Source organism: Halichoerus grypus, chromosome 7 (assembly GCF_964656455.1).
Source record: "Halichoerus grypus chromosome 7, mHalGry1.hap1.1, whole genome shotgun sequence".
NCBI lineage: Eukaryota > Metazoa > Chordata > Mammalia > Carnivora > Phocidae > Halichoerus > Halichoerus grypus.
The window spans coordinates 128,875,714-128,891,013 of NC_135718.1; the positions used below are offsets into that span (position 1 = coordinate 128,875,714).

The following is a 15,300-nucleotide window of genomic DNA, read 5'->3' on the forward strand; positions in this document are numbered from 1 at the left end:
GAGGTGCAAGGCCCTGATGAGAAAATTACCAAATTCCCTTAAAAGACATAAAAAGTTATTTCCTATTTCAGTGGAAGGCAGCTCCATCTTTCTAGTGATTTGGTCAAAAACTTTGTGGAGTTATTCTTACTGTTTTCTCAAACCCTACAACCAATCATTCAGGAGATTCTCTTGGATCGATTTTCAAAATGTATTAAAAAATCTGACCACTTCTCACTACCTCCACTGCCACCACTCTGGTCTAACCCACCTTCTCTCACTTGGATGCCTGTGGAAGCATCCCAATTAACCCTGTTTCCATCCTTGTTTCTCTATAATCGCTACACAGCAGCCAGCGTAATCCTTTCCTAACTTCAGGCAGATCATGTCACTCCTTTACTCAAACCTCAGCGGCGATCTCTCTGCCTCACACTTATTTATTCTGGTCGTTGCCTCTCCCACTTCAGTATATGCCGCCACAAGGGTAACTATCTTGGTCTGCTTACTGATACATCCTGAGTACCTACAACAGTGCAAATAATAAAAGAGATAACCACTAGCTCCAAGGAAAAATTATACATGGAAGAAAATACAATCACAGATTGCTACTGTGAAATCAAACGATCAAGCAATCCCTAAGCACAGTGTAGCGGCTAGGTTGTCTTGCCACACTTCCACAAATGCAGTTGCTAAGGGAACAAAGAAACTGTTATTACCCATGACACAGCAGGGAGTCCAGACTCCATGATGCAGTAATTCCCTTTGCTCCCCTCCCCAAGTTCTTCCTGGGAAGAACAGTGGATCTGTGTCGCAGCTGAGAAATGCTGCGACCGTGGAAACTCTCAGTCTTATAAGGGGACTGCTAGCAAACCCCACCTTCGCCCCTCAGGGAGTCATTATCTTTATTATCCTGGTTTAGGAAACATCTTCTCTGAGGAGGGAAGGGAGACCTTATTATTCTGCCGTGTCTCTGGAATACTGTGTCTCTAAATCTCTCCAGAGAGAGTTCCTGTCTTTTAAAACAAACCTGCCCTCTGCTGTGGCAGACAACACTGGTTCTAGCTTCTAAGGCTGTTTGCTGTATCAACATCCTTGAAAAGAGAGCCCAAGATATATAGAAATGCCTTGGAGGACTGCCTGCCAATGACTTGTTCAGCAATGAATACTTCACATAAGCATCAGAATGTGATTCCTGGAGAAAACTATATTGGAAGAATGGAAGGATAGGTGTCTATTTGTGGAGTAGCATAAAAGGGCTAACAGCTTAACTGTCATGGCACGGAATTGTATATAAAGCTAATCAAACAATGGTAATGTATTATTTGGAAACATGGATGCAAATAAACACTGGAAGAAACAGTTAAAGGGGCTGAAAGTAGTTATGTCAGGTCACACTCGCTTTCCCTCCGATGTCTGTCTGCTCTTTCTCGCTCACCTTTGCTGGTTCCCCTTCATCTACTCGGCCTCTTAATATTGAAATGATCCAGGACTCAGTCCTTGAAAACCTCCTGGTTTTATATGCTGACAAATTTCAAAATTTGCAACCAGGAGGTCATTAGAAATCTTGACAAGGCAGTTTTGGTTGAGTGGTAGAGGCAAAATCCCGAGTGGAGAGGGTTTGAGAAATTCATAGATTTTTAAAGTATGGATACAGTCCCTTTGAGGATTCAGATCATCTTTCTAGTACAAATCCCAAGTAAAACCTCATATTTGACAAAACACCACAATTCAAATGTAAAGAATCATGAAGTTAAAAGAAATCCTAGTAGAAATTCCTTAAAACGTCACACTAAGAAATTCTGTTCTTTATAGACATTTTTCTAGATACATTTTATGCATGCTATGACTTACTAGCTGAGCTAGTGGTTTTGCCTTTTGTGGCTAAAGTAATTTTTTGATCTGTCTGCTATGTGATAATTCCATTTCCTCCTTGCATAATTTTGACACTTTGTGCTTTTGAAAAATTGTTTAAAAGCAGTGTCATCCTGGGGCGCCTGGGTGGCGCAGTTGGTTAAGCGTCTAACTCTTGGTTTCAGCTCAGGTCGTGATCTCAGGGTCGTGGTCTCAAGTGAGATGGAGCCCTGCGTTGGGCTCCACGCTCAGTGAGGAGTCTGCTTCAGATTCTCTCTCCCTCTCCCTCTGTCCCTCCCTCTTGTTCTCTCTCTCTTTCTAAAATAAAAAAATAGGTCTTTTTAAAAAATACATAAAAGTGGTGTCGTCCTGTCAGGTATGCTGCCGCTGATTCATTGGAAGGCTGGTTTCTCAGCATGGGCACTGTCGACATTTTGGGTGGGATCATTCTTTGCTGTCAGGGCTGTTTGATCTGTTGCAGTTTGTTTAGCAGCACCCCTGGCCTCTTTGTACTAGATGCCAGGAGCATCCCCCAGTTGTGACAACCAGAAATATCTCCAGACATTGCCAAAGTTCCCCTGGTCAGGGAGGGGGGCAAAAATCACTCCTGATTGAGAACCACTGTTAAAGAGAGAGTCAGGGAACCATGGAATGCAGGGAGGCTGGGAAGAAGGTACTTCTATAGTGAGAGTAGAATGGAACTGAAGAAGCAAAACCAAACACTTAGTTTCTTACCTCATTTTATCTTTGCCTTAGTTCTGGTCTTTGTCACTCTTTGTTATTTAAAACAGTCCCCAGTCCTCCGGGAACGCTATGTCTGTGTTTCTGTATCTGCTCTGCTTATGGTGTATCTTTCTTGGGAAGGCCTTCCATGGGTGCAGAAAGAGCTCTGGAAATGACTGAGATCATTTCTTTCTTTTTTTCCCCCCCAGTTGTTTCAGTACCCTCTGTTTTCCTGCCCACTACCTCCTCATTGTGAGTGGTACTGTGCCTAGATCAGTCTTTACTAAGGACAACTGTATGAAACAAGTCCGAGTTCTTCATGCCCCTTTGAGCAGCGTAGGTCATCAAAGATTAAAGGCAGAAATGGTATTTCGGGGAGTGAGTACTGTATAGGATGGCTGTTTGCCAATACAATGTTACTTGCAAAAACAGTTGATGGGCTGTATTTGGTTCAAGGGCCTCAGTTTACCCACTCTTGCTCTACATCCTTTCCAACACATGGTACCGTCAGTCTTTTACATTTTAGCCATTTAAAGTTTTACTTGCAGTTCCTAGAGGAGAAATGACACGATCTCCTCTTGAAACACTTCCTCTTTTGTGAAGTTCCCTGTTGAAGTTTTTTGCCCATTGGCTTGTCTGTCTTTTTCTTAGTGATTTGCAGCAATTTTTATAGATTTCTGGATAGACATTCTTTGTCTGTTACATGTATTGCAATACTCTTCTCCCACTCTGTAGCTCGCCTTTCACTCTCTTCAAGTTCCTTGGATGGTATATTTGCTCCTATACTGAATATTGCCTTCCCTATACATTCATTGTTTTTTGTTTCTACTGTTTTACTAAATTCTTATGATGGATGCTAAACTTGTTGATTTTTAGTACTGCTTATTTTCTAATTTACTAGTCTTACTTGTTTTCATTTAAGGCGATAAATTTCTTTCAAGAACAGAATTAACTTCATGACCTAAGTTTTCATATTAGTAATTCCATTATGACTCAGTTCTAAATATTTTCTAATTTCTATGTGATTTTTCTTTAGCTTTTGAGTTATTTAGAAATATGTGTGTTTATTTCCTAAAATGTGAATTTAAAAATATTTTTGTCATTAATTTAGAAACCAGAGAGATTAGATCCTAATTGTGTTGTTGTCAGTGAACTCTGTGTCACTTCAATTCTTGGAAATTTGTTGAGATGCTACATGGTCAATTTTCATAACTGTTCCATGTATACCCTTTTAAAAAGTATAAAGGATGCAATATTCTATATATGTCCATTGAATCAAGCTTGTTGATTATATTCAAACCTTATTTTTTTTTTTTTTTAAAGATTTTATTTATTTATTTGACAGAGAGACATAGTGAGAGAGGGAACACAAGCAGGGGGAGTGGGAGAGGGAGAAGCAGGCTTCCCGCTGAGCAGGGAGCCCGATGCGGGGCTCGATCCCAGGACCCTGGGATCATGACCTGAGCCGAAGGCAGACGCTTAACGACTGAGCCACCCAGGCGCCCCTATATTCAAACCTTATTAATTAAAATTTTTGGATCTATCAGTTACTAAGATAGGAGTTAAAATCTCCCACAATGATGGTGAATTTATCCATTTCTCCTTGGGGATTTTGTCAATAATAACTGTCTCTCCGAGGTAAAGTCTTTAGTTATTTACATTGTTCTACTTCCCTGGTGAGCTGCATCTTTTTTTTTTTAATCTCTACAGCATTTATATTCCAATTTTGTCAGTTGTGTTCTCTTTTTTAGTTGCTTAAAGTATATATATATTTTTAAATTTAAATTCAATTAATTAACATATAACGTTTTATTTGTTTCAGGGGTACAGGTCTGTGATTCATCAGTCTCATATAATACCCAGTGCTCATTACAACACATACCCTCCCCAATGTCCATCACCCAGTTACCCCATCCCCCACTCCCCTCCCTTCCAGCAACCCTCAGTTTGTTTCCTATGATTAAGAGTCTCCTATGGTTTGTCTCCTTCTCTGGTTTCATCTTGTTTCATTTTTCCCTCTCTTCTCCTATGATCCTCTGCCTTGTTTCTTAAATTCCACAAATCAGTAAGATATATAATTGTCTTTCTCTGAATGACTTATTTTGCTTAACAAAATACCCTCTAGTTCCATCTACATTGTTGCAAATGGTAAGATTACATTTTTTGATGGTTGTGTAATATTCCATTGTATATATATACCACATCTTCTTTATCCATTCATCTGTGATGGACATCTGGTAAGCTGCATTTTTTTTTTTAAAAGATTTTATTTATTTTTCAACAGAGAGAGAGACAGAGAGAGAGGGAACACAAGCAGGGGGAGTGGGGGAGGGAGAAGCAGGCTTCCTGCGGAGCAGTGAGCCCAATGTGGACTTGATCCCAAGACCCTGGGATCACGACCTGAGCTGAAGGCAGATGCTTAACGACTGAGCCACCCAGGCGCCCATGGTAAGCTGCATTTTTTTTATCAAGCTATCCCTGAGATATGTCTTGATCTTCTTTTCCTCTGGTAATGCCTTTTTTTTTTTTTTTTTTGCCTTAAAGTCTTGTTCAATGTAATTTAATTTTTGATTGTATTAGCCAGTAATATCTTTTTCCATGCTGTCATTTCCAACTTTTATGTGTTATTAAGTTTCAGTCCTTATAAATAGAAAAAGTTGTATTTTTTTCCAACCAAGTAAGAAAATCTTTTTTAGCTAATGCATTTAGTTCATTTTCATTTATCAGATAATATTTATATTTATGAATTTATTTACACTATTATCAGGTACCTTCTGTTTTTCTTTCTTCTCCTTCTATTCTTGTCTTCTGGGAGAATTGGTTGAGTTTTTTTTTTTTTTTCCTCATTACATTTCCTTTTCTCTCTGGTTTTGGCATGAAATACTATTTCTAGCCTTTAGAGTTATTCTAAAAATTTAACATGAATGTTTTTACTTAATATTTAAAGTTAGTATATTTACTCTTCCATTGAACTAGAACCGTAGAATACTATAATTCTAATTAACACTCCCCTCTCTATAAATGTGTGTGCACATACATACAATAGCTATATAAGATAAAATTCATTCTCTAACTTCTCTTTATTTTGAACCAAGATTGGAATTATGATTGTCATTTACAGTCTTCTAAATCTCTTAAATCTTCTCTCATATTTTCCCCCATCTTTTTATCCTGTGCTGCATTATGGATAATATCTTTAATTCTATCTTTTAGTTCACTAATTTTCTATTTGATTGACTTTAATCAGATTTTCAACTTATCCACTGGGTTTTAAATTTCAATTCTTACTTTTTCCTATCTTCAGAAGTTCTATATTTCAGAAGTACCTGGCTGGTTCAGTCAGTAGAGCATGTGACTCTTGATCTCTGCGTTGTGAGTTTGAGTCCCAGTAGAGTGTAGAGATTACTTAAATAAATAAAATTTTTTTAAAAAGTTCTCTATTTCAAATATTCTCAGCCCTTTTTCTAGTTATTTATTCTTTACTCACATTTTCTTTTTTCTTTTTTTTTTTTTTTAAAGGTTTTATTTATTTGACAGAGAGAGACACAGCGAGAGAGGGAACACAAGCAGGGGGAGTGGGGGAGGGAGAAGCAGGCTTCCCGCCGAGCAGGGAGCCTGATGTGGGGCTCCATCCCAGGACCCTGGGATCATGACCCGAGGTGAAGGCAGCCGCTTAACTGACCGAGCCACCCAGGCGCCCCTCTTTACTCACATTTTCAATCTTAACTTCCGTTTTTAAAAATATATTAAAAGTTATTTTTTTCTGGGTCTGATATTTTCAATATTTGAAGTCTTTTCAGCTCTGATTATGGTTTTCTTTTTTTTCCTGGTTCTCATTATGGTGCCATATTTCCTTGTGTGTTTTGTGAGTTTTTACTGTGAGCTTAAGTTTTGTAGAACTTTGTGAGGATTCTCTAAGTCCTAAATTCCTCCAAAAGATTTAAATTTGCCTTTTCCCAGAATCTTGGGAGGCACTACCGACTTGAACTGTGACTAATTTAAAATATAATCTTGGCTGGAGATTTTTGGGAGCACTTGGTAATGTTAATTTGGATCACAGCAAATCCATAATGGGCAACTTGTGTTTAGGAATATCAGGGAAAAAATTTTTCCCGTCTAATAGTGCAGACTGAGACAGGTAATTTTATTTCTGTTCCCTTCTGTGGTGGTGTCTCTTTCCAGCTCTCTATGATGAGCATGCAGCCACTAGGTATTGCAGATTTACACGGTGGCCTCCCATTATCCATGAAATCTTAGGTATCCCTGACCTTTTCTTTAGTCTCATGCCACCACACAGCTATCAAAATGGAGCTCATAGGAAACAGACTGAGGGTTGTTGGAGGGGAGAGGGGTGAAGGGATGGGGCAACTGAGTGATGGACATTATGGAGAGCACCGGATGTAATGAGCACTCGGTGTTATATAAGACTGATGAATCACTGAACTCTACCTCTGAAACTGATAGTACACTGTATGTTAGTTAATTGAATTTAAATAAAAAATAAATTTAAAAAATAGAGCTCAGTGTTACTGATATTTAGTTAATTCCCTCAGAGCAAAAGCCAGCTTAAGTCCTTATTTACCTATCTGGATTCTTATTTTTGTTTAACTTTTTGGTCTCTGAGTATTTCTTAGATTCTTTTCATTTCTTTGATATACTTAAAAACAGTTTTTAAGTAGTTTGTGTAGTTTATTTAGTTGTTTTAATCAGGAGAGTTTTTATAGTGTTCATAGACAAATTGCCAGTAATAGATTCTTCTGTAGTTTCTTTTTGTAATTATGCTGAGTAAAATACATGGAATTTTTTTGCATGAATGAATAATTTTGTATATATTATATTGAAGCTGGGGTTTTTTCACTTAATGGTGTGTCTTGAAGATCTTCTCAAGTTATACATAGAAGTTTTTTTTTTTACAATAGCAATTTAGGTAATTTGAACCTTCTTATGCAAGACAACTAGAAAAGCTGAACAAAATATAAATAGCGACTGATTGAAAGCAATAGCAAAGTAACAAGATAAAGAATTATTAGGTCAATGCGAAAAAAGGTTTCTGCCAGCTGACTAAACCTCTATCGGAAATTTTTAATGGAAATCTCACCCCAAGATTTTACTTTCATTTTATTGGTCAACCAAATTGTAAGGAACATGGGAATTTTGTTCTTTTTTAGGTGTGTACATGGTTTCCCATGATGTAATTGTTTCTAATGAAATGGGAGAATAGGGGCGTCTTGGTGACTCAGTTAAGTGTCTGACTCTTGGTTTCGGCTCAGGTCATGATCTCAGGATTGTGGGATCGAGCCCCATGTCAGGCTCCACGCTCAGTGGGGAGTCTGCTTGGGATTCTTTCTCTCTTTGCCCCTCTGCCTCTCCCCTCACTCGTGTTCTCTCTCCCTCAAATAAATAAATAAAATCTTAAAAAAAAGAAATGGAAGAATAAATATTCTAGTGAGAGGCAACTGGTTAGACTCAAATATTTTTTTCCTTTTAAATTCAGGAAACATTTCGGGGCACCTGGGTGGTTCAGTTGGTTAAGCATCTGCCTTAGGCTCAGGTCATGATCCCGGGGTCCTGGGATCAAGCTCCGCATCGGGCTCCCTGCTCAGCAGGAAGCCTGCTTCTCCCTCTCCCACTCCCTGTGCTTGTGTTCCCTCTCTCACTGTGAATAAATAAAATCTTAAAAAAAAAAAAAAAATCTGTGAGCACCTTGGACTTCCCAGCCTCCAAAACTGTGAGAAATAAATTCTTGTTTATAAGCCGCCCAATCTATGGAATTCTGTTACAGCAGCCCAAACAGACCAGGACAGGTGTATAGATCTGATCTGAAGTCAGTTCCACCATGATCATAGTTCCACCAGTATAAAGACTGCTATAACTCTAGATAGGGCAATAACTCCTTCATGGAAAGATCTTGGGATGTTATACTTGTTTGCTGATAAGAACCCAGGCAGTTCATGGTGACTCCTTCCCTCTTTCTGGTCCTTGGAATCCAGAGGACATTGTCTTGTCTCTGCCCCTCATCAGACTGTGTTATCTATCTTGAGTAACCTAGAAAAATCAGAATTAGGATGACCACACATCTCAGCTTATCTGGGGCAGTCTTGCTTTCCACCTGTTGTTCTAGTGTCATTTTTAATAGTGCTTCCTTTCATTCTCAAAGTGTCCCAGTTTGGATAATAAATTACACGGTTACCCTACTCAGAATGAGCAGGCTTTGATCGATTTTAGCTTTATTTCTGGTCAGCCATGTGGATTCCATTCTCAAGCCCCACCCTTCCAGTGTTCCCATTGTGCTAACTCTCCTCTTCCTCATTCTGAGTCCAGACTCTGATCTGCCTGATCAGGAGCCAAGACTTTTGAGATGCTAGCACAATCAATCGTATACAACTCAACTCCTCCACAGAATCTTCTTCATAAAATACCCTCTGGTCCAAATGTCCTTCCACCAGTGGACCTAGTAGGGTATAGCGGGTGCAGCCTCTGGAATCGTCCAAGGGATCATAGCCAAGTTCCACTTGTCCCTGCTGTAGCCAGTACAGCCCTTGTTTGTCAGAACCTGTCAGCACCTCTATCCGGATGACTTTTTGTGGCTTCTCCAAAATCACTGTCAGGTAGTTGCCTTCTATAGGATTGAGGACAGAGTAGCTCTCCTTGTTCAGAATATAAGCGTACTGTGGAATAATATTCAGTTCTGCCATCATGTCAGTGAGGACGTTGGCAACAGGGTTGTCTGGTTCATCAAAGACCTCTTCCTTCTCCACAAGAAAGCAGGTGTCCTCAAACAGAGAATAATTGCCCATGTGGTAGAAGACCGAGGGACTGAAACGAATTGGAACATTTTGGGCCAAGAGTAGACGGAATTCAGAGAGAAACAAATGAATGGGAACGTTCTCATGGAAAAGGAGAAAGAAAGAGGTCAGGCGGGAGAGGTCACTGTTGTGGAAAACTTTCCCAGAGAGGCTCAGGCTGGAGAACTCTAGGATCACCCAAGGTAGTTCTTTCCAGGCTGATAATACCCAATAGATGGTAGAAATAAATTTGGGGGTGCAATGAACATAATCTTCTATCATCAGAAAGTATTCAGAAAGGTTGAGAGCAAAGTTCATGAGGAGGGCATAATTGACTTTCTGCCTGGAATAATGTGCTTCACAGGGTGAGGTGTGACTAACGTTATTCAGATCTCCTGGGAGAGGAGAGTCACTGAGACCACCATGGATCACGAGCAGCTTCTGGGCCTCAATGTGTGGTTTGAAGAGGCTTGAAATATTGGCAACTGTTTGGCTGAGCCCTTCGGGATCGGGATCTGACAGGTGGACCAACACTATGATACAACTCAGCTCAGGTTCTGAAGAAGCTTGGAAAAGGGACTGCAAGGTGTCCAAGAGGTAGCTCCCATGAGGGTGCTGCTCTGAGGAAATCCCCACCGTCAGCAGCTCTAGGGGTGGAGGGAGATAAGGGAGCCTTTACCACTTACAGATGGGGAAGAATTCCCAGGTCTCTCCTCTCACGTCTTCCCCTTAATGCCATACCTGTGATAAATTCACATTTCCTTTCCTTGGAAGAGTGTGGTCCAGATATGAGGTTAATCTCTGGTTAGAAGTTGTGAAGTGGTTTTATTTTATCACACCTTTAAACGGCTATTGGCGGAAACTTTATGAAGAACAAGTCTCCCTCTGATGAGGGAGGCTGCCATGTACTAAAGGTAAATTTCTTGGCTTGGCCAGTTAACCAGGTCTTGACCTCAGAGTTATCTCAGCTACTGTGGATCAACCAGACCTGGATTAGAGGATCTCCAGGGACCTACATAAACCCAAGGCTTCTGGCAGTCTAGTGTACAGCTAGTCAACATCCAGCCACCCTTTTCTTCCTCTACCCAGTGCTTTTTACCATAGCTCTCCTCTCCTCTCCTCCTCTCCCGTTCTGTCTTCCCCCCAGCCCGTGGGGTGGGGGACATGAATGAGCTTCACTATGGGATGGCTCCTTAACAGGTCACTGTGGACTTCTCATCTTGTTAGTCATTCAAGGGGGTGGCCAGTGGGAAGAAAGTACACTCAGGATTATAACCTGTACCAAATTTCATAGCATGGCCCTCCCTCAGAGCATCCTGCTTTCCTCCCCAGATGCCAGCTCATGTTCCCTTTTTACCCATCCTCCTTTTTCTTGTTGGAATACCTTGTCTGACCTCCTCCCAGTCTGACCACTCCCTCCCCTATACTCACTCTTTTCCTGGGGAGGGGATCCAGCCAGGAATTTGTAGTTGGCCCGTTGGAGTAAAGGGGAGGGTTTCTGCATGTCCTTGAAGGTCGCCAGATGGTTCTTACGTTCAGAGCTGATTTGCTTCTGATTGAACTGCCACAGTATTTTCTTCTTTTCCTCCTGCTGAGGATATGATGAACATCAGCCTGGAGACAAGTAAGGGGCAGATCCCCCCTTTAAGACAGGTGGGGCATGCCCCAGGATCTAGTCACCAGAGAGCCCAAGTGTCAGGACTTAGATGACTGCTGTCCCCACCTCATCATGAGAACACACAGGACTTTCCAGAAGAGGTGGTGGGCCCTGGAATCAGGTAGAAAGTAGGAATACCTGTAGGAAGTTCCTAGGCTTCTGTAGAGTAGAACTTGCTTGCCCCACCATGTCTCACATCTAATTTCTCTTACCATTATCAGGCTGGCCAAGGTCATCTAACTCAGCTTAGACTGTGCTGGATTCTGTGGCAGGTACTGAAGACCAGTGCCTGGTCCTGTCCTCATGGAAGACACCCACAGTGCCTCAATTCTAAACACCTTTCTTTTATTCCACTCGGACTATATGCATGTTTCTCAATCACTTCCCCACATCCACTTATGCTTTGCTGTAGCTGGTCTGAGGCATTAAGGAAAAATATAGACTCTCAAAACCCGAGCATGCCCTGCATTGGATTTGGTTTTCTTTACTTGCAGATGTTGTGCACGTGGGAGAAGTTATTTTAGGGCTCTGTGTCTCAGTCCCTTTGTATGAGAAATGGGATGACTAACCTCTCTCATGCCAGGCTCTGGTGAGGGAAGTGGCCAGCACTCAGGCAGTCCTCATCACATGCAGGTTCTGCCAGTCAGCATGGTTTTCTAGAAGTGTCTGTGCATTACTCTCTCTACACTAAAACTGCCCTCTCTTCCTCCTTGCCTTTATTCAAATATTATACATCTTTCAAGGCTGGTTCAATATTAACCTTTTCTCTGACACTCTCCTGATTCTTCAAGTGCCCTCTTCTTAGAACTTCTGCGGTGATAACTAGAGTGTTTGCATGACTGGAAAAAAATCCCCCCCCCCCCCACCGAAGTATTGACAAACAGTCCAATCTCTGTCTCTGGTACTTACCAATGATAAGTTATATGTAAGATGCTCTTCATTATTCTTTTGGAGGAAGAAGTTCAGGAAGATTAAGGACACAGCAACTATGATATATTTCCATAGGCAATGATGCATGGTGCTGGAGCCTGGAGCAGCTCTGCAAAGAAATGTGAGCAGGATACAGATCCTGAGTGCCTCCAGCTCAGAAAAGCATAGCGATGGCCTCCTCTTGCCTGGAAGTCTCCCACTTCTTTCCCCTCTTCCCTCCTCCTGGACACCATTGCCAAATCATGTCAGTCGTCTTTTCCCCACCCACTTCAACCCTCCTTCCTACTTGTAGCCATCTGAGGAGAGACAAAGGCCAAAGAGTTTGATTCTTTCCCACTTCTACCTTCTTCACCTCCTGTCTGGGTTTCCAGGTGAAATTGGAGTAGCTTCTTTTGTTTATCCACTCTTGGAGTAGAGACCCAACCAGAGAGGATGTGTTGCCAAGAAGAGGAAATCAAGTGTTAGACATTAATCATATGCTTCCCTAAACTCCAAATTCAAGTCAAAGTCCCTCCTTGGATGTTATTGACCCATAAATTGGATCTTGTCTGTTAGTTCCCCATTTACTTTTGTGTCTGATCCTTCTTCCCAGGATTATGTTAGGCAGATTATGATGTTTTGAATCAAGTCAGAGAGACTAAGGGAAGCTCTTGTTAGTATATCTCTCCCCATCCTGAACTGGTAAGTAGGATGGAAACCTAAAAGTGACAAGAGATTCCTAACCACGTGAAAGTCGTTACCATGTTTGGAGTGCTACATCATGGAGTCTTTCTGTCTAACAGAAGATGTGGCTTGAGGGTTTATCGGAGAGCTGGAATTTCTCTGAAATCAAGGAGAAAATAATATTTTTATGCATGCAAGATGGGGTCCCAGAGTGGCTCCTCTGAGGTAGCAGAAACTAGTCACCCCTCCCAGGAGACCCTGCTTGACAACCATTGTCCAGCCTGAATGGGGGGCTGGTTACCACTCCAGCCTCACATCAAGCACCTGTTTCTAGATAAGGTGGAGCTAAAGTTTTAAAGCCGGCTTTCCAGTCTTTTATCTCAAACCCAGAGGTGTGGAAATTAACCGTTGGTTTGAATCTAACTAACGAAAGTGGATATTGAATGTTCCCTTCCCCTATTAAAGGATTGCCACAGATGGTTCCTGGAGGTCTTCTCTCTCCCCGTCTGCCCCCTCCCCACCCAGGCTCTGTGATGCTGTGCTCCCTGGGGGATATGGCAGTCACCGCAGATTGGCCCTACATCTACAGTTCTTCCGTGGGCCTCCCACTTCCCAGAACTGCCCAGCGGGCTTCTGAAGGTTCCTTTTCTTCTCTTTATCTGCTCTGTCTCATTACCAAGATCACATTTCCGGTTCTTCCTTGCTCCTCTCACCCCTCCCCTCCATGCTTGACTTGGCATTAGGCAAAATGCAGATTTGGCCTTTTACTAAGTAAAGGATAGAACCAAATGACATCGTCTCTTATCAGTGCAGCTTTTTAGATATGAAAAACTGAACCTGGGCGCCGGGGTGGCTCAGTCAGTGAAGCATCTGACTTCAGCTCAGGTCATGATCCTGGGGTCTTGTGATCGAGTCCCGCATCGAGCTCCACGCTCGGTGCAGAGTCTGCTTGTCCCTCTCCCTCTCCCTCTGCCCCTGCCCTGGCTTGTGCTCTGTTTCTCTCTCAAATAAATAAATAAAATCTTAAAAAAAAAAAAGAAAAGAAAAGAAAACAGAACCTGTATTTAGAATAAGATTTTACTTACAATAATGTTTTATTTCCTTTCAGGTTTATTGAGATATAGTTAACATACAGAACTATTTACATAGGTTTAATGTGCACAGCACAGTGCCTTTACTTACCCATATTGCAAAATGATTATGGCCATAAGGTTTAGTTAACATCCATCATCCCATATAGACACATACACATACATACACACATCTTTGTGATGAGTACTTTTAGTATTTAGTCTCTTAGCAACTTTCAGATGGACCATACGGCAGAGTTAGCTATAGTCATCATGTTGTACGTTATATCCTCGGTGCCTATTTATTTTATAACTGGAAGTTTGGACATTTTGACCACCTTCCTCCACTTCCTTCTCCCCTTAACCCCCCACTTCTGGTAGCCACAAATCTGATCTCTTTTTCTGTGAATTTGTTTGGTTTTTTTTTTAGGTTCCACATATAAAAGAGATCATATAGAATTTGCCTTTCTCTGTCTGACTTATTTCATTTAGAATAATGCCCTCTGTGTCCACCCACGGTGTCACGGGTGGCAGGATTTCCCCCTTTTTGATGGCTAAAGAGTATTACACACCATTTTCTTCACCCATAGTAGTGCTGTTTTGAGAAGTCCATGTATTTAAAAAATACAGTCTTCCACCACGGCATAACTACCTTGAACTAAAACCCTTTTTCCTTCTCCTCTCTTCCGTTCTTTGAATCCTCTTCTTCCAATTTTTCTCCCCCTCTCCTTTCTCCTCTAGGAACCAAAAAACAAACAAGCAAACAAATAAACAAAAAATTATTATTTTTTTAATTTTTAAAAAAGATTTTACTTATTTATTTGACAGCGAGAGAGGGAACACAAGCAGGAGGAGTAGGAGAAGGAGAAGCAGGCTTCCTGCAGAGCAGGGAGCCTGATGCGGGCTCGATCCCAGGATCCTGGGGTCACGACCTGAGCCGAAGGCAGACGCTTAATGACTGAGCCACCCAGGTGCCCCAAACAAAAAATTATTATATTGAAGTTGAGATGATTAGAGAAAACTAGGACAATTTTTTTGCATTAAAATTATGTATAATTTTGATGTTCAATTTATTATTATTTTTTCTTTTATGGTCAGTGACTTTTTTTGGTCTGTTTAAGAAGTATCACACTCTACAAGGTTGCAGAGATAGTCTCTTACGTTTCCTTCTAGAAGCTTTGTAGTATTAATTTTCCCTCCAGCTTTATTGAGGTATATGGTAATTGACAAAAATTATATGCATTTGAGGTGTATGACTTGATGTTTTGATATATGTTTACATTGTGAAATAATCACCACAAGCAAGCTCAATAACATATCTGTCACCTCACATAGTTACCATTTTCTTTCTTTTCTTTTTCTTTCCTTCTTTCCTTCTTTCCTTCCTTCCTTCCTCCTCCTTTCTTTTGATGAAAGCCCTTAATATCTACCCTACCCTCTTAGCAAATTTCATGTATACAATACAGTATTGTTAACTATCTTCACATTGCTGTACATGAGATCCCCAGAGCTTATTAATCTTGCATAACTGGAACTTTGTACTCTTTGACTAAGATCTCCCCATTTCCCCCTTCCCCAGCCCTGCCAGCCACCATTCTACTGTCTGCTTCTAGTAGGTATCTACTGGTATCGTACACTAGAT

General features: G+C 41.1%; 1 protein-coding gene across 1 annotated transcript; it reads right to left on the bottom strand.

Annotated features, from left to right (window-relative positions):
• Positions 1 to 8,843: 8,843 nt before the first annotated feature.
• Positions 8,844 to 12,012, bottom strand: LOC118527639 (alpha-1,3-mannosyl-glycoprotein 4-beta-N-acetylglucosaminyltransferase-like protein MGAT4E). The gene is made up of 3 exons (XM_036079521.2): positions 11,905 to 12,012; positions 10,770 to 10,926; positions 8,844 to 9,985 (listed from the first exon to the last, which is right to left on the bottom strand). The coding sequence occupies exons 1-3, from the start codon at positions 12,010 to 12,012 to the stop codon at positions 8,844 to 8,846; spliced, it is 1,407 nt and encodes a 468-aa protein (XP_035935414.2).
• Positions 12,013 to 15,300: the final 3,288 nt, after the last annotated feature.

Coding starts and splice junctions, on each gene's coding strand:
- LOC118527639 (XM_036079521.2), bottom strand. CDS start 12,012: ATGCATCATTGCCTATGGAAATATATCATAGTTGCTGTGTCCTTAATC. Junction 10,927..11,904: donor TTACATATAACTTATCATTG/GTAAGTACCAGA, acceptor TATCCTCAGCAG/GAGGAAAAGAAGAAAATACT. Junction 9,986..10,769: donor ATCCCCTCCCCAGGAAAAGA/GTGAGTATAGGG, acceptor CTCCACCCCTAG/AGCTGCTGACGGTGGGGATT.